The sequence below is a fragment of the Ctenopharyngodon idella genome, chromosome 20 (genome assembly GCF_019924925.1).
Source record: "Ctenopharyngodon idella isolate HZGC_01 chromosome 20, HZGC01, whole genome shotgun sequence".
Classification (NCBI taxonomy): domain Eukaryota; kingdom Metazoa; phylum Chordata; class Actinopteri; order Cypriniformes; family Xenocyprididae; genus Ctenopharyngodon; species Ctenopharyngodon idella.
The window spans coordinates 29009445-29031601 of NC_067239.1; the positions used below are offsets into that span (position 1 = coordinate 29009445).

Consider the following 22157-nt stretch of genomic DNA (forward strand, 5'->3'; position numbering starts at 1 on the left):
ACGATCTCTCTTTCTCAGAGAAATAAAATTTCACAGACCAACACTGAAGGAGGAACTCAAGATGTTTCTACAGAGACTGGACTCTTTTGACTTGGGCCAGTAAGCAACCACCCAGAATACCCTAGCAACACCCTGGCAACCACACAGCTGCACCCTGACAAGCAGCCAGAACATTTGGAATATCAAAATCACTGTCAGTGGAAAAACATCCCACCAAAACTTCATCTAATGACTGCGATATCTAACACAAATAAAGTAATTATTTATTTACAAGGAATATTTGCTAACCTCTGAGTGTTTGAAGTCAAATATATGCTTGTATGTTTATTTATATTTGTCATGCAGTTCTTTATCTGAAAAGAAAACAATCAGATTTCCATAATCCAGAAATAAATAATATAATTAGACATTTTTGTGTTTGAACACAAATGAATGTGACACAGCTCATAAGCAGAGTAATCTGCTTATTTTTTGTGAATGTAACCCTGACCGGTGTTTGCTCTCCAAGCAGAAATCCTTTCTGCTGTTAAAACAGCTCAAGTCTTCAAATCAAAGATGAAAAACACAGATGTCAGAATGTAAGAGAAGTCCATTATTTAATGCATTATTATTGAATATCTTTATATAATTTTTGCAATTTATTTAAAAAAAACTTCATTGCATATAATCAAACAGATGAGAAGACAAACGTACATTATTGTTCATGAGAGCATCGTACAACATCCACAAACCCTTCACAAGCAGAAACAGTGAAAATCACACACACAACTGCGGCTGTCATAAATAACAGACCCAGAAATCCTCAGAGACAGAATAACGTTATCAGAAAATGATGTTCATTATTCTATCTTGTAGTGTTTCATTTATTATGGTAAACGTATTCATTTATATCTGATCATCACAATGCCTGACAGACAACAATCAGCGCATAAATATTACATAAAACAACATGTAAGAAATGCCTCAGAACAGTACAGCATGAATGGGTAAATGATGACAGAATTTTATTGAGTGAACCTTCCCTTTGAGCTGGATCTAATTTAAGAATGAATTCAATTAAATGTACCGTTAAAACATTCAGTTATTGCTTAAACACATACTTTCACATCTCTGTGAATGGCTGAGAATAGATATTGCTATGGCTTTTCTGTCATTTAATGAGCAAGAACTTTCCAATTTGGTGTGCTAAAAAGTTGTATGTGGTAAAACGTGTTAAAAATGGAACAAACAAAAGCTGCAATCATTAGTAATGTAATTATTAGTACATAATCTATTAGTTAAAATATCAAAAGTGCTTTGGTACGCCTGTTTGATGTTTTCACACATAAATGTTGTTAATCTATACATCATATTTATGATTTGAGTAGATTGATCACTTTTTTCCTTCATATTTGTGTCAGGAGAGCAATTATTGACTATTATTTATTTGGCAAGGCTGACGCTGTCTACTATGATAGAACTCTTTTGAAAACTTTTTTTTTTAGCAAATGAAATGCTCTTTATACTGAATAAATTAAATAAATAAAAACCATTAATTAACAAATTAATAGTTTCACCATTAATTCAACCATATTCACATCCAGCACACTGATTTAAAAGTTTGGGGTCAGTAAGATTTTTTCATGTTTTTGAAATACATCTCTTATGCTCACCAAGCCTGTATTTATTTGATCAAAAAATACAGTAAATTACTGTGAAAAAATATTGTAATTTAAAATAACTGTTTTCTATTTTAAAATATTTGAAAATGTCATTTATTCATGTGACGAAAGCTGAATTTTCAGCATCATTACTCCAGTCTTCAGTGTCACATGATCCTTCAGAAATCATTCTGATATGCCGATTTGATGCGCAAGAAACATCTATGATTATTATCAATCTTGAAAACAGTTGTGCTGATGATTTTTGTGGAAACCGTGATGCATTTTTCAGGTTGATGCATTATTTAATGAATAGAAAGTTTTTAAAAAAAATCTTACCAACCAATTTTGAACAGTAGTGTTTATTTGATACTTCTTTTTTGTTTGTTATCTATCAATCCTCAACTATATGAAACTGTATTTGATGGAGTATATCCTGTTATATGTCACAACAAGCGCCTATTTTTCCCCATGGATTTGTGAACAATCCTTTCAGCCATTTGTGTCACCTCAGTTTGATGGTCCAATCGGGTTAAGGATCAGACATTGGCCTCCAGAAGTTCAAGAAATAGTTTGTGCATGGGGACGCGTCCGTCCTGTTTGATGCTGAAGAAGTGCCGCACGGCTTTGGCAGAGGTCTGGCGGAGGAGCGGAAGGGTCATGATGAGTTTCCCCGTCCGTCGAGGGTCCTCCCTGTGATGGACACACTCGTAATCCAGAAGAGCCTCATGGAGAGAGTCCTGAAGACCCTGAACGGCCTCCACGTCCTCTATATGCATCGAGTCTGAGAGAGGGAATCAAAACATCAGGTTTTGACTGTCGTCTTCAATAAATCCTGAAAGCTTTTTCTGCATTTCATTCAAAAATTGACTTTAAATAATGTAGTGTGTTGCAATAATATGTTGTTGATAATGTGTTAAAGAAGAGTATGTAAGATTTTTTTTATTATTCATTGACTACTATTAATGTGCCATTAATGGGTTTGTTTCCCCTAAAAGTGTAAACATCGAGCCTCCCAGGCACCATCTAAACATTGATCTGTCAATCAATTCCCAGCTTAACCTACAAGCTGTGTCCCAATTCAGAGGCTGCATCCTTCAAAGGCAACAAAGGTCGGACCAAGCATTTTTAAATGGGACGGTCTATCCTATGGAGGATTGTTCTTGTCGCCTTGAAACTGAGACAGCTGCCGTTGACGAGCAGCAGTAACATTTGTACTGGACTTTTCTGAAAGTCATATTCAACTGTCTGAAAACAAGACGGTTCAAAACCTTTCTAAATATGTTCACCTTGTTTCATTTCTGTACATAATGAGTATAAACTATATAAAATCGCATCTTAAGATATGCCAACATTTGAACCACTTACATTTGTATCATTAGATATTCGAATAAGTTAAAACCCAATACTTACATTTAAAGCAAACCTATTATGCGAAATTGACTTTGATAAGGTGTTTGAACACCGATGTGTGTCTGCAGTTTGTGTAAACATCCAGCCTATAATGGTAAAAATGCACTCCTCTTTTTTTTTTATATAATTCCCATAAATCAGAAGCAGTCTCTTCAAACGAGCTGATTTAGATTCTCCCCTAGGATGACATTGTCGCCAAAGAGGCATTATAAATATTGTGTTTTGGGAAGAGTCTCCTTAGACTCCCGCCATCTGAGTCACTGAGGACATTGTGGTTAAATTTCATTTCTGAAGGAAATGTCCTAAAGAATTTAGGTCAAGTCTTGTACGTTTGCGGCAATCATTTTACGCCGTACCGCTTCACAAACAAGGGTCTGTTCAACGCTGGATTTTCACAAAGGTTGATTCTGAAAGTTGGGTCAATATCAATGCTTCATGCTCAAACTTCATATCCAGAACTGATGCTGCCCTCACATGCTATTGGAATTATCGTAAACAAGAGTTTCCTAGGTAAAATAGGAAACGAATGCCCTTTCTGACAATTTTGGTGAGTGAGATTGTCCTGTTTTGTTGTTGCTGGTATGCCGGAGCATGAGTTCTTGAAACTCCGCCCTCTTCTGGAAAGGGGGCCGGGAGCAACAGCTCATTTGCATTTTTGCTAACACCCAAAAAGTAGCAATTTTACCATGCTATAATAAATGATCTGTGGGGTATTTTGAGCTAAAACTTCACATACACACTCTGGGGACACCAGCTATAGTGTATAGGACGCAGCTATAGTATGAGTTTGGGGTGTGGCTACTGTAGCAGGCGGAGCCAGACACACATTACATGGGAAAGGACATTCAGCTTTGGTTACAAGGTGCAAGCAAAATTTTGCTGAATGTAGACCTTCAAAGATTAAACAGGTCATGATCACTTCAAAGCGAACGGGGCACTGCAATGCAACGCACTACAATGGACACTTCACTACCATACAGGATCATCATGCACCCGTTCAGAATGACAAATGTTCCAGTTTATATTCTTTACTTTGATGTGTCCAATGTAGACAACCTTAAATAGTTGTGGCACGTCGTCAAAAAACGTGCCCGGTGCAGATATGTTGGATGGATTTATTATAAGCGAGACGCGTGTTTGCTTTAGGCAGAGAATTAGCTTACTCATGACACACAGCAACACAGCTACAATTATTCCTAATGTGTTGGACCTTTTATTGAAAGAACCTGTTGAGAAGCCTTCACAAGCACCTGGGCCATGTGATAGTTGAGGGAGGTGCAACTCATGAAAGGGACGTCATTGCATTGTTTGAAAATATGATTTTTGTAATTCTGCTAGGTGCCACTAATGTCGCAGAAACTACATACTTCACCTTTAAGTATGCTATAAGCCACATTCGTTTCAAACATGTCTTTGTGTAAAACGGTTAAACGTACCTTGCACAAATGTTCTGTGCAAGTACCTGTATGATTTACCTGAGTTGGCGAGAGCGATGGCTTTCAGAGTGACGAACTCTTCTCTCTCCAGCCTCATGGATCTGTACCTGCGCACCAGCTGTAATATGGCCATGTGGAGCTCCAGCAGACCTGCTGATTTTGCCTGTTCAGCATCCATGATGTAATCCTCCGCAAACACCAGCTTGTCCTCGCAAGGCAGCGAGCTGAAAGCCACGCGCAGGATGAGGATCTCCATCCAAGCGCTCTGCAGGAGACTCATCTGATCCGACAGACAGAGGCTGGAGAAACCTGCAGGTATAATTGAGGAACTGATCAGATAATAGATCAGATAATTGTTTTTTTAATTGTTTTAAATGTCTAAAAAATCAGCTAAAAAACAAAAACACCAAAATATATAAGTAAACCACTCAGATAAGTAACTAAATAAACAAATAATCAACTACAAATACTTAAAACAACTAATCACCAAAGTAATTATACTACTAATCAGCTAAATAACCAATTATTACCTATTGTCTAAATAAACTAATTTCTAATTTCATCTAACTCAACTCCTAAACAATTTCCTAAACAACTTATCACCTAAATAAGTACATAATTAGCTATATAACTAAAACAACTTGTCAGCGAAGTAACTAAATAACATCTAAATAAGAAAATAATTGACTAAAAAGCTAAAACAACTAATTTAATGTCTAATCATCTACTTAAATAAAAATGATCTAAGTAATTAATCACCTAAATAACTATATTTAAAAAATCAGCTAAATAAATGCAACTAAATAACTGCCTCTGAGATGTTGAATCAGCTCATAAAATTAGATTTTTATCTGACTCTTCTAATTTTAGAGCTAATTTCTATACTGTGACCTCTGTTAGGAAAGAAAGATCTGTTTGTGTGTGTGTGTGTGTGTGTGTGTGTGTGTGTGTGACAGGGGTTTGTCCCCTGAAGAAGCGTGTCAATGACGGACGAATCTCTCTCATTCACGTTCTCTCACACTTAATTAAAAAGCCAGTGATTAGTTTGGTGTGGCGAGGGAGGAGAGGAGATTTGATTTGATTTTTTTCACCCATCACTGATATTTATCAGAGGCCGTAATGACTCGTATCTCTCGCTCTCTCTCCTCCTGAGTGACGTTCATTAGCTGATTGGATCTCCGTGCTGATCGATCGCGGGCTGAATGAGGCAGCGCTGTGCTCTGGAGAGGCGGCCGTATCGACGTCTGTGAAACGTGTTAACGGTATCAAAGGGCCCTCATGACACTCAAGCAACACAAATAAAACAACCCTGGAGCCATTTAAATCACCAATGTCATCTTCTATTGTACATCCTGCTTCAGACGCCAGGGAAAAGACAATGCTCCTGTCACACACACACACACACACACATAGTATTTCAATGTTGACATGAACACACACAACCGCTCATGTGTATGTAGAACACACAAACAAACACAAATACACGCTTGCGTTACACTTTGGGGACAAAACTGTTCACAAAAGTGAGCTAAACCTGACAAAAGTACAAATAAGGCGAAAGCCTGTTTTTAAATCAGAAGTGATGTTTTGTTTTTTAGTTAAAAAAAAACTAAACATCCTTAAGACAAGATAAATTCAATTGAGAAGCAAAATTGCACAAGACAAAAAATATAAAAATTAAAAATATATAAATAAAAAAATATAAAAATATCAAATTATTGAAAAATATCAATACAAAACTATATAACAATTATAATATTTATATATAATATTTTAAGATATGATGACACAAATGTTATGAAAGAAAAAAAAGTTTTCTTAGAAAATTTATTACAATTACAATTTATTTATTCTAATTATAAGTATATAAATTACAGACCTATTCAAACAGGGTGTATCAGGGTATTCCGGTATTATTACTATAGGGTATTATTATTATTATTATTATTAATGCAATGTAAGCATCATAACAGTATGTGAGTACATTAATTTTGTAATAAGCAAAATACTAAATAAAATATAAAAATATAAAAAATACTAATATGAAATATATAATATTTATAATAATAATACATCTCAAAACTTTCTTAGATCCATCATTAAAACAACAAAAAATGTAATAATAATATAAACACATACTGTATATATGAATTTATTAAAAAATATTTTCTCTGAAAATAAGTTTTATATCATACACGATTTTATTTTCAAGTAAATTCATCTTGTTTTAAGGATGATTATATATTTTTACTGGAAAATACTGATTTTTTGCTTTTCATTTCATTATAATTTTTGTGGTCATTATAATTAACCTTATATAAAAACAGCAGAAGTCTGTTGTATGTCCTCATGTAGATGTGTGTAATATTCACTCATTCTCTCTGTCCATATGTGAATTAATGGTGTTTATTTACCAAATACTGTAATCCAGTACACAAAACTATGGCATATGATCAGTCACGTGTTTTGGAATATTACACACACACACACACACACCTGGTTTTGTGGTTTGTTTTGTAAGCATTACTACAGAGGTCAGTATCAACACAAAAACAGGTGCTGGCCAGTTCTCTGTGTGTGTACTTGTCCAACACAATCTTTGTGAGGACCGGTTTAAGTTTTAGACCATTAGGGTGAGGACAAAGACTGTAAAGTGAAGACATTTTGTCCGATCCCCACTTTCTGAGACCCCTTTAAAGGCCTGTTTAAGGGTCAAGACTTAGTTTTAGGGAGAAGGTTATAATTGGGTTAAGGGTAGGTTTAGCGTAAGGGTTCGAGTTAGGCACTTAGTTGTGATAGGTAGGGTTAGGGTAAGGTGCTAGAGACTGCGCTGTGGGTTAGGTTTAGGGTTACATAAATGTGTCTTTAGAGCTGCTAAAAGTGTTGATGTCTTGAATACAGGAAGACATTTTTATAATCAAATACCTCTAAAAACATCAAATGTATTTGATGTTCCAGTTGTTTTACCAGACACACAGAAACATATCTGAACTAACAGCATTTTATCTCTCTGTATCCAAAACAGACAGTAGATAAAACACGTGCATGTTTGTTTGTGTGTGTGTGTGTGTGTGTGTGTGTGTAATTAAACCTTTGGCATGTCAGTTTCGAGTGTGTGTACCTGGTATGTGTTTGGCCCAGCTGATGTTCAGCACGAGCTCTCTGTCGGCGAGGTCACACAGGGTCGTCAGAGCTTTGATGTCACTGTCAGGGAGGGCGGGGTCAGGCATGGCACACACCTTCTCTGGCTCCGCCCCCAACAGGAGGGTCACCACCTTATTCTCCCCCTGACCTCTGCAGGACACTAATGAAAGAGCCAGAGCAGATTATTAACACATACTGAGACGCAGATGTGTCTGGCTGAGGTGCAATGTGCTTCTTACGTGGTTTTCTGTGAGGTGGCGGTACGCTGAGGTAGACGCTGGAATCAGAGTCAATTCTCCTCTTATATTTCTGGCGCCCTCCTCGCACCCGGTCCAAACGCACACCTGAAATCACACACACACACAATGAAGAAAATAATGAAGATTCTGTAAATGTAAATTATGTGTGGATGTTTTTTTTAAAAAACAAAATACACAGAAACTGGCTGATAATACTAGCATTTACATTATATAAGTATAAGTATAGACCTATTTAGAGAGGTTTGTGATGATTATTATCATTATTTGATACTATTGCAATGTAAGCATCATAATGTATGTAAATACATTAATGTTGTAATGCATGTAAGACAAAAATATTAAATAAACAATATAAATATTAAATAATATAAAATATAATGTATTATAATACTTATTAATAATCCTTAGATTTATTTTGTACAACAAAAAACGTATTAAATTAATATAAAACATATATTTTCATAATATATAGTTTTTCTAATAATAATATTAAAGCCTCAAAAAACTCTTACATTTATCCTTAAAATAACAAAAAAGTTATAATAATATAAACATACTATATATATATATTATATATATATACACAAAATCTTACACAATTTTATTTCCCAAGTAAATTTATCTTGTTTAATGGATGTTAGAAATTTTTTAGGAAAACAAGATGAAAACACAGATAAAAATGTTTTTGCAGTCATTATAATTTGTGTAGTCAGTATAATTAACCTTACATAAAAACAACAGAAGTCTGCTTTTGTAAGGTATATGTTCAATGTTATGGACTCTTATTTTGATATTCCGGTGTGTGTCCTTTAGTTCCTGTTTCCCTGCACTGTTTAGTTTCCGTTTCCTTGGTTACTAATTATGTCCTCGTTCGTTTCCTTGGTTATGTATTATTATCACCTGCGTATCGTCATGTTTGCAAGGTATACACCAAAGCCACTGGAAGGCAAGCCTGCAACCTTTAGCCAAAAAAGCGTAACAGCTAATGCTAATGCTCCGGCTCTGGCGGTACGCAGGGAAGGAGTTTTGAACGGCGGGCACTGATGTCACTGCCATTACACAATAGGCTGAGAGGTGCCGCACGTGATTAAATTAGCCGTTAAGCTTTCTCCAATGGTAAGAGATACAGACCCTCTTATCTCCCTATAATATACAATCTCTGGTATACACTCACCGGCCACTTTGTTATGAACACCTGTTCAACTGCTTTTTAACACAAATATCTAATCAGCCAATCACATGGCAGCAACTCGATGCATTTAGGCATGTAGACATGGTCAAGACGATCGGCTGAAGTTCAAACTGAGCATCAGAATGGGGAAGAAAGATGATTTAAGTGACTTTGAACTTGACATGGTTTTCGGTGCCGGACAGGCTGGTCTGAGAATTTGAGAAACTGCTGATCTACTGGGATTTACTTGCACAACCATCTCTAGGGTTTACAGAGAATGGCCCGAAAAAGAGAAAATATCCAGTGAGCGGCTGTTGATACCAGAGGTCAGAGGAGAATGACCAGACTGGTTCAGCTGAAGAAAGGCAACAATAACTCAAATAACCACATGTTACATCTGAGGTCTGCAGAAGAGCATCTCTAAACACGTCCAAACTTGAAGCAGATGATCTACAGCAGCAGAAGACACACCGTCAGCAGAAAATTGGAAAAACGTTGCCTGGTCTGATGAGTCTTAATTTCTGCTGCGACATTCAGATGGTCGGGTCAGAATTTGGCATAAACAACATGAAAGCATGCCTTGTATCAACGGTTCAGGCTGCTGGTGGTGTAATGGATGTTTTCTTGGCACATTTTGGGCCTCTTAGTACCATTTGAGCATCGTTTAAACACCACAGCCTACCTGAGTATTGTTGCTGAACATGTCCATTCCTTTACGATCATCATCTAATGGCTACTTCCAGCAGGATAACGCGCCATGTCACGAAGCTCAAATAATGTCAAACTGGATTCTTGAACATGAGCATGAGTTCACTAAATTCAAATGACCTCCATAGTCACCAGATCTCAATCCAATAGAGCAGTTTTGGGATGTGCTGGAATGGGAGATTCACATCATGGATGTTCAGCCGACAAATCTGCAGCAACTATGTGATGCTCTCATGACAATATGGACCAAAATCTCTGAGGAATGTTTCCAGCACCTTGTTGAATCTGTGCCATGAAGAATTAAGGCAGTTCTGAAGGCAAAAACAGGTTCAACCCCGTACTAGCAAATGTACCTAATAAAGTGGCCGGTAAGTGTATATACTCCTGTTTCAGTTCAGTTCTTTGTCGGTACTCGTTTAGGGTTTATTGTTGTTTGCAAGTCCTCCTAAGTTTCCCTTGATATCTTCTTCTGAGTGTTAGGAACGAATAAAGACTGTTTTGCTACTTCTACATCTCGTTGTCTGTGCTGCAGACCATAGATTCTGGGATAAGAAAAAGAACTTGTTCACTATGTAGAACAAGTATAATAAAATACAGAGTTCGGCTGAAATAAATCTCCATCCGTTTGTGTTTACAAATTATTTTGGCAGCATTTTGAAAAAGCAGGTGCACTGAAACAAAATCAGGGCAGCAATAATACGACTCCACACCTGCACTAATATAACACTTTTTGCTGACTGCTTCAGTTTTATCTGAATATAATTATTATTTCTACGGTTGTGTATGTGAAAGCACTAAAGTAAATTCCAGAAGCTCATGATATAAGTGTTTAATCTCAGATACTTCCATAGCCAAACAAATCAAAAGAACCTGTATGGAGTGTCATTCATATACATGTATGTTGCAATACATGGAGTGTGAGATTTTCTGCAAACTGGTGAATCTCACAAAACCTGTCAAGAATGTGCCCACATCATCGAAAGAAAGAAATTTTGCTTCAAGCAGTAGTTCTCAAATAGTGGGTCATAAACCAAATATGTTCTGATGCAGTGAACAAAATGCTGAACGCAAATAATAAAATCCAACAAACCATATAATCATGCATAATTAGGATTTTATGACAATCAAGCATATTTACCACCACAATTTACATCCATTCTCATGAAAAATGTAATTATCATTACTGTAATGTAAACAAATGACATGATCTATAAAATTGTCTTTATGCTGATCTTAATTTTAAAAATCATTGTATTAGAGCAATAAGAATTTAAAGGGATAGGTTACCCAAAAATGAAATTTCTGTCATTAAGTACTCATCCTCATGTTGTCCCAAACCCTTAAGACCTTCATTCATCTTCAGAACACATATTACAATATTTTTGATGAAATCCGTTAGCTTTCCAATCTCCGATAGACTGCAACGTTATTACCACTTTCAAGGCCCAGAAAGGTAATAAAGACATGCTTAAAATAGTCCATGTGACTGCAGTGATTCAATCTTAATTTTTTGTGAGACTGACATGGAAGAGATTGTTAAATAAATTCGTTATTTTTGGTTGTTTTTTGCGCACAAAAAGTATTCTCGTCGCTTCATAAAATTAAGGTTGAACCACTGCAGTCTTTATTATTTTAACCATATCTTTACTACCTTTCTGGGCCTTGAAAGTTGAAAACAAATCGCTGCAGTATATCTGAGGTCAGAAAGCTCTCGGATTTCATCAAAATATCTTAATTTTATGGTGAAATGTGAGTTTTTGTGAGATTCATCCACACACACTCACCTTCTCTCAGCATTCCCACAGACAGACACTTAGTGAAGCGGCAGGCCTGACAGGACTTCCTCCTCCTTTTAGTGATCTCACAATCTCTACTGACTGAACAACTGTACTCTATATTACCTGAGGGAGACAAACAGACATCATCAAAACACATCTAGCAAAATCTCTGTGTGTCAAACACAAATTTTATCAATGTTGACAACAGTTGTGCTGCTTAATATTTTTGTGGAAACTGTGATACATCTTTTAAGGAAACGGGCATCCGGTCCTGACCTTGAATGGTGCGTTTGAAGAAGGCTTTGCAGGCCTCGCAGGAAGCCACTCCATAGTGGAACCCAGATGCAACGTCTCCACACACGAGACACAGGCGTTTGGGGCCTGAGCTCAGCCCGTGTCCGCTCTTCACCTGCGTTTGCTCCAGCAGCCTGCAGGGGGCGCCGGGAGGCCTGAGCACTGCTTCAACTGCAGAGTATGAACCGGGTGAGTCCAGACCTGTTGGGATCCCTTTAGTTACTGAACTGTAGCTGCTCCCAGCATCCGACGATGCCCCGGGACTGTGCTGGGTCAGACTGTCCGACAGGGAGGAAGGACTTGATGGTTCGGTCTTGATGTAGGTGGGACAGTGGCTGTTGATTGACATCACGTCCAGGAAGCTATGGAAATTAAAAGAATTTTGAGAATTAAGAAACAGGAACGAATAATAAGAATTGAGAAACAGGGACAAATACATGTGTTTGTTTTCTTTATTGCATTAAATTTGATTACTATTATGCTGTTAAATGTTATAAATGCAACAGTAAAAACCTGCTAATTGGTTAACTGTAAGTTCAAATTAAAGTGATAAAAATATAAAATCTTTATTAATAATATCTATACATGGGTCAATGACGTGACAGGTCATTTTTTTTTTGTCCAAAGGCCTTAATAATAATAAAAAACAAAGATATGACATCCAAAGTATGTAAGGTAGTACAACTAGATCTCTTTTATTGAATCCAAAAGGTTTTAATTATATTTTGCTACATATAAAGGTATTTTAAAGATTTTGAAGTGTCAAAAGGTCATTCGGTTTAACCATCCAAAGGCCAGTACAGCCATTTCATTTGTGATTAAAATATCTTAAAATGTAATAAATGTATATATTTTTTATTCTGGCATGATTTTATAACGTTGCTTTGTTATGAGAAAGAATGTCCGGAAAAATTTATTTCATTGATGTCATTCGAAGTAACCAATATAAAGGGACAATGCGGTCAATATCATATGACAGGATGTGACATCATTCAGACACCTGCAAACGACCACATGGTTGTGAAGCAAAGTAACTAAAAAATTCGAAAACATCAGGTCATTCGGTGCAACCGCTATAAAACATGGAAAATGTTGTAATATTTTAAAAACTTGTACTAAATATTAAATGTGTGACTGTCCTTTTGCTAGCTAGATAGCTAGATACTAGCCTGTTAGCATTGTTTGAAAATATCGTCATTCGATATAACCAAAAGTGTCATTCGGTAAAACCGAAATTTTGCTTAACTTAAACTGAATTACTTTTTTGGTGACAAATTTTGTCCATCTTGTAAAAAAAAAAGACAAAAGCAGTGTTAATTGATTATAAAAACCACATAATCTCACTGTTAACACTTAATAAAACTTAAATTAATTATATCTCCAGTATGTTTTTTTACACTTTTAAAAGCCTTATTCGTCAATGACCCACATATAAATTAGCCTACATTTAACCAGACAATACATGTAATTTTAAAGTATAACAGCACATACATGTTGTTGTTTTATCAATTGTATTATAATTTATAGTGAAACTCTATATTAAAGACAACACAAATACTTTCATAGAAAAATGTTATTTGATTTCAAACACAAAATACTGTAACAGTGGTTTTGTAAGTAAAAACATTTATTCAATATAAAATTTACAGTGAAAAACAGTCAATTATAAAACCTTTTTAAATTATAAAGATTTTTTTGCTATAAAATATTCAGCATTAAACTGAGCAGAATATAAATGCAACAAAAGATTTCTACTTAAAATAAATGCTGTTCAAACTTTTTATTTATTAAAAAATCCTAAAAAATGTCTCATGATTTCCACAAAAAATATGAAGCAGCACAACTGTTTTCAACATTAATAATAATCAGAAATGTTTCTTGATCAGCAAATCATCATATTAGAATGATTTCTGAAGGATCATGTGACACTGAAGATTGAAGTAATGAAGCTGAAAATTCAGCTTTAGATCACAGGAATAAATTACATTTTAAAATATATTCAAATAGAAAACAGTTCTTTTAAATTGCAATACTATTTCACAATATTACTGTTTTTACTGTATTTGATCAAATAAATGCAGCCTTGGTGAGCAGAAGAGAGAGAAAACATGAAAAAATCCTACCAACTCCAAACTTTTGAATGGTAGTGTATGTTTGTTTTAAACTAATAGCAGTAAAAGCATTATTTTGGCGTCACGTGTTACCCTGATGGTGATTTGTCCTTGTGTAGGTCACACTGTGCACGTTCTACAAACTGTTTATGTTATTATATGTTTGTATTTTCATTAGCCATGGTTCACTGAAAGTCAATTTTGATGAACTTTAAACCATTTTTACTGTAAATTTACCAGGATGTTTTACAGTGCATGAGACCTGAAATGAGCTGCAATCTGACAGAACAGCAATTTAGTGGTTTTCCTTTTAATCAGCACAAATAAATATTTCCCACCATGTCAGACGTAATGTTTACAGCCCACACAGCACCTGAACACACCTGTTCTCTCACTGTAACACACACACACACACTGTGTGTAGCGGCCAGTAACGTGATCCTAAAGCCCATCAGGGTTTTTGTCTGGGATCCAGAGGAATTACCTCCGACTCCATCACACTTCTCAAATCCTATCGCTGTAAGATGGTCAGTGAATGCTGCCAGAACGTGTGCTTATTACGTAAATATACAGCAGGATTATATTTGTGATTTTTCCAGTTTCTCCACTCTTTCAACTGCAACTAACATCATGCCTTTCAGTACACAGTAATAATTTTATTTAAACCTAATCTGTTCAAAATTAAGGTTGATAAATTTTTGATGGTATATTACATGTTCTTCTGATCAACATATTAATTTCTGGGTCCTTTAAAGCAAGATGTTTTCTAAAAAAAAAAAAAAAAACTTAAGGACCATCATGTGCAAAATGACATCAAAATGACGTTGAACAGGTTCTCTTGTTGTATTATTTAAGTTTTTATTGGAACCTTTATTCTAAAATGATCTTGGTCTGATGATTGACAGCTATTAACAGTTTATATTACAGTTGTTGATTTATGGAAAAACACTTTCATTCCATTTACCATTATATCTGCTCTTTGAGAATTAAATTATATAACTGAACAGTCGGAACATCTATCTATTACTTCTTAAATTGTCTTTCATGAGCACATAATTTTTTTATTCTCTAACAAATTTCAGCATGCACGTTACTCATCTATAAGTCACGTGTGCACTTACAAAATGTTTCCACCAAAATACTATGTATTGCTACTACTACATTATATAAATGAATATGGGATCCCCTTCAATAAGTACAAGAATATTTTAGCCATTTTATAGTAAATATAGGCCTAGTACTTTATGGGAAACTGTCATTACAGTATTATATGTAGATATACTTTTCAGTAACAAAGTTACAGTAAACCAAATGAAGTACAATAAATACAACAGTACATATAAAACCCTAATTATGTCCATATAAAGTTGTAAATGAATAAAGTTACTTACTTGTTTTGCTCAGAAGGGAAGGAAAAAGATTCCGGGTGATAAAACTGCACTAGATCCATGAGACAGCTGAGAATGAAATCATAACCTGAGAAAACGCTTGTGAAATCAAGAAAAACACTAAATATCTCACTTGTTTTCTTGTATAATGAGGTTTTAATGTAAACAGACGCTCGTCTGTTTCTCTTCACTGCGTTTCTGCCACTGCAGCGCAGTACTGCTTATTGAATAAACGTTTCGGGTTATTCCCGCCTTAAGGCCAACGTCACCGGAAAATCGACCAATGTGAGCGCGCTCTAATGAATATTCATAAGCATTTCAGGTGCGCGTGAAAGACGCTTCAGTTTGAGAGTGAGGAGAGGAAGACTAAACAAAACTAAAACGTTGTCATTTAAACTGTCTATCGCACGATTTAGGGGAGTATTATAAATGAATGTAGACACAGTGTTTTATTCTCTAACCAGCCTCCAAAACCAGTTCTATAGAGCATACGCTTACAAAAATACTGTAGCATTTACCATGGTACAAAAATGTTATCGGATAATGGCCACACTTACAAAAAAGTACCGAACACGATTCAAGTGTTGACTGAACAAACATTTCTGAAGGGTATAAACAGATTTCCACTATAAACATTATAGCAATTCTTGTCTTCAAAATTGTGACTGAAATAAGACACTTTCATTCTTCCCCTGCACAGGTAGGCTCAGCAAATTAATGCTCAGCAAACTTTTAAGAAACAATAAGGTGTTTATGCGAGATCATGGTGTTTGAAATGAGAAAGCCTTCATTATGCAGGAGGTAAACAGACAGTGTTTTCAGTGGTATTATCTGGGAAAGCCTCTGTCCACTCATGTGCTGAGGGCAAACACACACTGAGCTGAAAAACAAAAGGAGATCTCAACGCTCTCTGTGTCAAAATCCATCATTTACTTGATTCTCCAACTCTCTCACCATCATCATTGTCACTGCAGACTAAACAGCAGGAAACGCTCCTCATTAAACATCCTCCTCATCCCTTTTGATCACAACTACACCCAGATCAGAGAGACAGGTCTGACCACACCACAGATCTCAGTTCATAACAACACATTAGATGAAATATAAGAGCAATTAAAGCTGCAAGCAGCGATGAAAGGGCCCTCGCACCCGGGCTCACCGCCACCCATTGGCCTTAGGAAAATAGTGAACAGTGGCAGACATGCATGTAAGCGTGTAAATTAAGGAGAATTATGGCAAAGTCATTTTGAACATGAACTGAATATTGGCCCTTCAACGAAAACTCAAGATCTTCGATATTTATCATCGCTAAGGTCTTAAGATTAGACTGACAACATATGATGTGCTTCTGGTTAAATCTCTACGAGAAGTTAATCACAGTGTAAAACGTAATTTCCTGTTGCCCGGAGGTGGTGCTATGACTATAACTGAATATTGCCATGTAGATGTCTTCAGGCCAGGACTCTAATAAAACATGTGAAGTTTGGGGCAGATCAGACAATGTATGTCCAAGTTACAACAACTTCCTGTTTCATGGTGAAACATCAAACTTTGTCAGGACGCCACAGACACGCCCTTTGGCGAAAACTCTAGATTTTCGCAATTTAACGTTGCAAAGGCCTTTAGATTAGACTGACCAAATATGATGTTGATCTGATTAAAGCTCTAGGAGGAGTTTGTTAAAGTACAACGTATGGAAATGGCAAAAACTGCAAAAATTTTGCAGAGAAAATTCAAAATATCTCACTTCCTGTTGGGTTTACAGATTTTGCACCTAGGGGCTTTTTTGTAGGTATTGGGCTGTTACATCTGTCTACCGAATTTCATAACTGTACGTGAATTGTAGCACGAAGGGCGCTTAATTGAAATTTTGTAGAGCCATTTTGCCACACCTAATTCTAAACCCCATATCAGAAGTAAATTTTCACCACTTCTGAAGCATGTGCAAAGTTTCATGAGTTTTCGAGCATGTTTAGGCCCTCAAAAATGCGATTCATTTCAGAGAAGAAGAATAATTGACCGAGCAATTACAATAGGGTCCTCACACTATCGGTGCTCGGGCCCTAACTATCTCCATGTCATTCAATGCCGGTGTCTTTTAAAACATTTTATAAGCCAGGTCCTGTAGGCTATGCTTCAGAAGGAAACTTACAGGCAACTGGTAAAAAAGAGCAACATTTGGATGTTCAAATGCTGGTATCCTTACCTGGCGTCTTAACTAGTTTAACCAGCGAGAGTCTTGCTGGTTAAACTAGTTAGGACGCCAGGTAAGGATACCAGTTCGTGAACATCAAGCATCAGAAAGATTCTAGCATGATATTTCAGTAACACTTTACAATATAAGGTCCCATTAGTAAACACAATACAGGTACAACTTTTGATAATATGTTGAAATAGCATGACTGATTAAAGGCACAATATGTAATTTTTTGTCACTAGAGGTCGCTTATTCAAAACGCCTTGATTTCACAGAATCATGGGAGGTGATGTCTTCACGTCTAAGAATACGACAGGACTCGAGAAATTATATTCATGGATGAGCTAATGCATTAAAGATTTATTAACGTTACTGTAGTATGAAGCAGGGTGTGGCTGAAAGCCGTTGGAGCAGAACGAAGCCACTGGAGCGATTGCTAATGAGAGATGAGCTCAACACATGACGTCTCGAGAGCAGCTGAACTTTTATTATGCCACAGTCGCTGCTTCCACTTCTTCCGGTCAAGTGTATGTGGGGTAACGCAGTGCTGTTTTATCATATTAGATACATTTGAGTGATGAAAGTTGTTATAACATTACTCTGTGCATTCACTCGGCGGCTGCTGTGAGACACTTGTTATACACTGCAGTAAGCTAGATCGATATTAGTCATGGTAAAACATGGTACTCATGGTAAATCAAGAAAACGAGATTTAAAGAATAAGACTTAACTTGTTGAGCTATATAACATGATTTTCTGTCGATGAATGTATCCAAACAGTTGCTCACCTGTCTAATAAAACACATAATATATTAAAGCGTCTTTGGAAATCGAGGGTTACGCTGTATGATGCTATTGATAGGCTAAAGGTCATTAAATTTGCTTATTTCTCAGGATTTAAACATTCTTGGAAACATAATGTAAGTACACAAGTCAACAAAATATATAACATTGTTCTAGTAGTTGTTGGATATTTTAATCCAAAATCTTACATATGGTACCTTTAATGCTTTAGAAGCAACATGGCTTGGTCCACTGTTTTATTTTATATATGTGTTTTACTGTCTTTTTTAGTTCTATTTCATTCTCTTATTTTTGTTTTTACTGTTTATGGTATTGTATGATTATATGTTTTCTGTAAAGAACTTTGTAAACACTGCTATATACTCTACTGTTCAGTTTGAGGTCAGGAAGCTTTTTTAATGTTTTTGGATTAAGCTCGGCCTTGGCTGCATTTATTTGATAAAAAAATACAGTAAAACAGCGATGTTGTGAAATATACTACAATTTAAAAGAACAATTTTCTGTTTTAATATATTTTAAAATGTAATTTGATGCAAAGCTGAATTTTCAGCATCATTACTCCAGTCTTCAGTGTCACATAAGCAGACAATAAGTACTATTTCACATAATATAAAAAGTAAAGCAGAAAATACAGATCATACATTAACATTCAAAACTTTGATAGCCCTAACCTGGCCAATCCTGTGATTAGTTATTCTTCTAAAGCACGCAATGCATCAACCGATATCTTGTTACCAGATGACTTTCCAGTTTTTTGCAATATATGCATCAGGTGGTTAGTGAATGTACAGTACTGCCACATTTCAAATCTCTCATCTTCCTTAAATGTGTTACCATAACTTGTGCTATTTGAATTTGTCTGGATGTATCTGTGACAGCCGTTACCTGTGTGCTGAGTGTTACGTAATTCAGGTCTCAAAGTGATGAGCTGAGCAGGATTACATGCTGGATTTCCTCTGACTGAGAAGATTCTCATCTCGCTCGTCTCACGCACGTCTGTGTGAGAGACAGACAGACACGCACAACCACACACACGCAGAGATGATGACACAGCATTTTAAAGAAATAAGAGCACAAATCCCATGTTTTTTTTAGAGGCAGAACTATTAGATATCTTAGATTAACTATTAACCACATCTCTATTCAACAAAATCAAACAACAGTGTCAATTTTGATACAATTCAATTGATTATCATTTGTGAGGAAAAAAATATACATCATGTATTGAAAATTTACTGTAAAGCAAATGTACTACACTAAACATTATTTTATACAAAATATATATTTTACAAAATAATCTGGACCCTAAAATTGTTATAAAATCAAACCAAGTTGTGTTCAATTTTTGAAGTTGATATCACAAATATATTTGTTTTGGCGCTATACCAAAAATAGCCACTGGGTGACACCCACACTCCATTGAATTTTTTAAATGCGTTCTCCTGTCACAAATTAATTTCTGTCAGTATCACTTCTATGCAAACTAGTCGCCAAATATGGATCCTTGATTCTCAGACCTTTCTAATGACATGCTTTTTGTCAAGATTAGAAAAAGATTTGATTATAAAATAGTGCAGTAAATTTTATATGAAATATGACACCGCCCACTAGGGGGAGGAGCCCGCTAAAAGGTTTTAAACTACCGTTTTCATGGTAATGCAATGTCCAATTTCAAAAGAATCACAGAATGGATTTTGAGTGTTTAAAGGTAGGGTATGCAATTATAGTGAGGCTAGAAATAGCAAGCTAGCTTTAGCAAGCCACGCCTCCTTCAAAACACATAAGCAGTGTTGCCAAGTCCACGTTTTTTCCGCGGAATTGGGCTACTTTTACACTGTTGCCGCGGGTTGAATCGACCCCAAATAGAGTACCTCATGGATGACGTGTTTTTGTAGGCAAAACGCGGAAGCGAATTAGCATTTTAGGACTTCCGGTTCCATTGCCTTAAAGTCTATGGGTTTTTTGAATGGGTTTTTGCTAAATCGCCTGAAATAAGGTCTGTGGTTACCAAAGCCTCTAAATAGTTTTACGTTTTGATCTATGACATAAAACACACCAGTTATAACCCGCTTGTGATTTTTTAAACCTTTATTGTGGCGGTTGCTAACAAATTGCTAAAAGGAACTACTTCCTTTGGCGGGGACTTTAGACATCATGACAAACAGAACATTTGGAGAGCATTTCTCATGAAAAAGTGGATAAGTATTCATACACAGCGCAGATCATAATCAGCGAGCATGTTTTTAAATAAAGTTGTTTTTTAAATAAAGTTTGAGGAAGCTTGGTGTGCTGTAGTCCGTTTATAGCCTACTGTTAGCTTTTTATATCTGCCGACTTTATTTAGGCTTTAAAATGTATAAATGTTATGTGAACTTGTAAAGATTATCTTGATAGACAAAACGTGTAAGTGTCATAACCCTTTGTTAAACACAGAGCTTATTTTTTGCGATTTTCCAAAAGTCTATGGGAAAAATGCATAGGCTTTCAATCGAGAGAACCCGAGCGCCACTAACTTCCGGGTTGGCCTACAAAAACACGTCATCCCTGAGGTACTCGATAACATGATATTTAGCCCCTGGAATGCGAATTTTACCAGGGGAACCCACCAAAAACGCAGATTTTACCCCCCAAAACGCAAGGATGACGTGTGTTGCATGTTTTTTCTTAGACAAGTTCCTGTATTTAACCAATCTTGATATTGAATATCTGATATGAATTTCAATCGCATCCACTTCTTCGGCTACAATCAACGCAAAAATCGCGTGGCCTGCCATGAATGACGTTGGTTTAGCACACTATGGAAAGCACAAACTGACGGCCGTCTCGTACTCCTCGCCCGCCTGCAACTGGCAGATCTCGCCAGCCGGTGGCAGGCTAGTGTAGAAGATTCCATAGAAGATGTATGTACATGTTTTAACGTTTAGACCATTTCTATTATTGATTGCTATCAGGATGTGAAGAGAGTTTCAATCAGTATAACAAGTGTTTATATATAAAAAAAAATGCCTGCCCTATATCTTTAAAGGCTTTGTAGACTGTCTGAAGGGAGGGTGGGATCTTATACTTTCAAAGCTAGCTTGCTATTGCTAGCCTCTCAGAAATTGCCTACCCTTCCTTTAAGGTTTTGAATGATACCTAATTTATGATGATTACTAAATTGTGATAGCAAAAAAAGGCAATAAAAAGTGCACCAAGTTAACGGTTTAAAAATTAATGAAACATTTCTTTAATTTGTGACACTTAAATATAACATTTGGACACTTTCTACAGTCAATGATGCCATTGTATTTTTATTTATATACCGTATTATTGACTGCATTATACTTCAGAGCTAATCAGGATTCTATTGTGTTCACACTGACTCACTTGCGTGACGCTTTGAATAAATCTTTAACATAGCTGCTGAGCAGGAAAGAGAGACATTGAGTCCATTGGTATAATTTTCTGCTAGATTGCACAGTTATAATTACTCTAGAGATCGGCTGTACTGATGAGAGTATATTAGTATTGATCTGCCCACTGACAGTCATCACAATAAACACACACAGAATATGAAATAACTACCGGTAAACACATCCCCTGAAGACAACCAACATGATAATTGAGTTCTCTTAATAAAGTTGTTTATTTACTCACCCTCATGTTCTTGTAAACACGTAGGACTTTCTTTCTTCAATTGGAGCATCAAAGGAGACATTTAACAGAACGTCAGAGCTGCTCTTCCTATTAAAACCATGACAGAGTTTTCTGGAGGGAAGTAAAATTGAATGTTGCAAAACCCGAGATGAACTTCAAACCATTTTCCTCTGCGTT

At 36.0% G+C, this 22157-nt stretch overlaps 1 protein-coding gene across 2 annotated transcripts; it reads right to left on the reverse strand.

The window, feature by feature from the left end:
- Positions 1-379: 379 nt before the first annotated feature.
- esrrgb (estrogen-related receptor gamma b) lies at positions 380-22117 on the reverse strand. 2 transcript variants are annotated; one of them, XM_051875103.1, is made up of 8 exons: positions 21981-22117; positions 19230-19340; positions 11827-12206; positions 11557-11673; positions 7873-7977; positions 7611-7793; positions 4529-4798; positions 380-2424 (listed from the first exon to the last, which is right to left on the reverse strand). In XM_051875103.1, the coding sequence occupies exons 3-8, from the start codon at positions 12191-12193 to the stop codon at positions 2180-2182; spliced, it is 1287 nt and encodes a 428-aa protein (XP_051731063.1). In that variant the 5' UTR covers positions 12194-12206; positions 19230-19340; positions 21981-22117; the 3' UTR covers positions 380-2179. The 2 variants fall into 2 exon arrangements, with proteins under 2 accessions (XP_051731063.1, XP_051731062.1); XM_051875102.1 differs by lacking the exons at positions 19230-19340; positions 21981-22117 and adding an exon at positions 15347-15547.
- Positions 22118-22157: the final 40 nt, after the last annotated feature.

Bases quoted from the DNA above. Each gene is read 5' to 3' on its own strand.
- esrrgb (XM_051875102.1), bottom strand. From the start codon at position 15,405: ATGGATCTAGTGCAGTTTTATCACCCGGAATCTTTTTCCTTCCCTTCT. The intron at 7,794-7,872 runs GTAAGAAGCACA...CTCTTTCATTAG, and splicing joins GCCACCTCACAGAAAACCAC to TGTCCTGCAGAGGTCAGGGG. The intron at 4,799-7,610 runs GTACACACACTC...TTATACCTGCAG, and splicing joins CTGGGCCAAACACATACCAG to GTTTCTCCAGCCTCTGTCTG.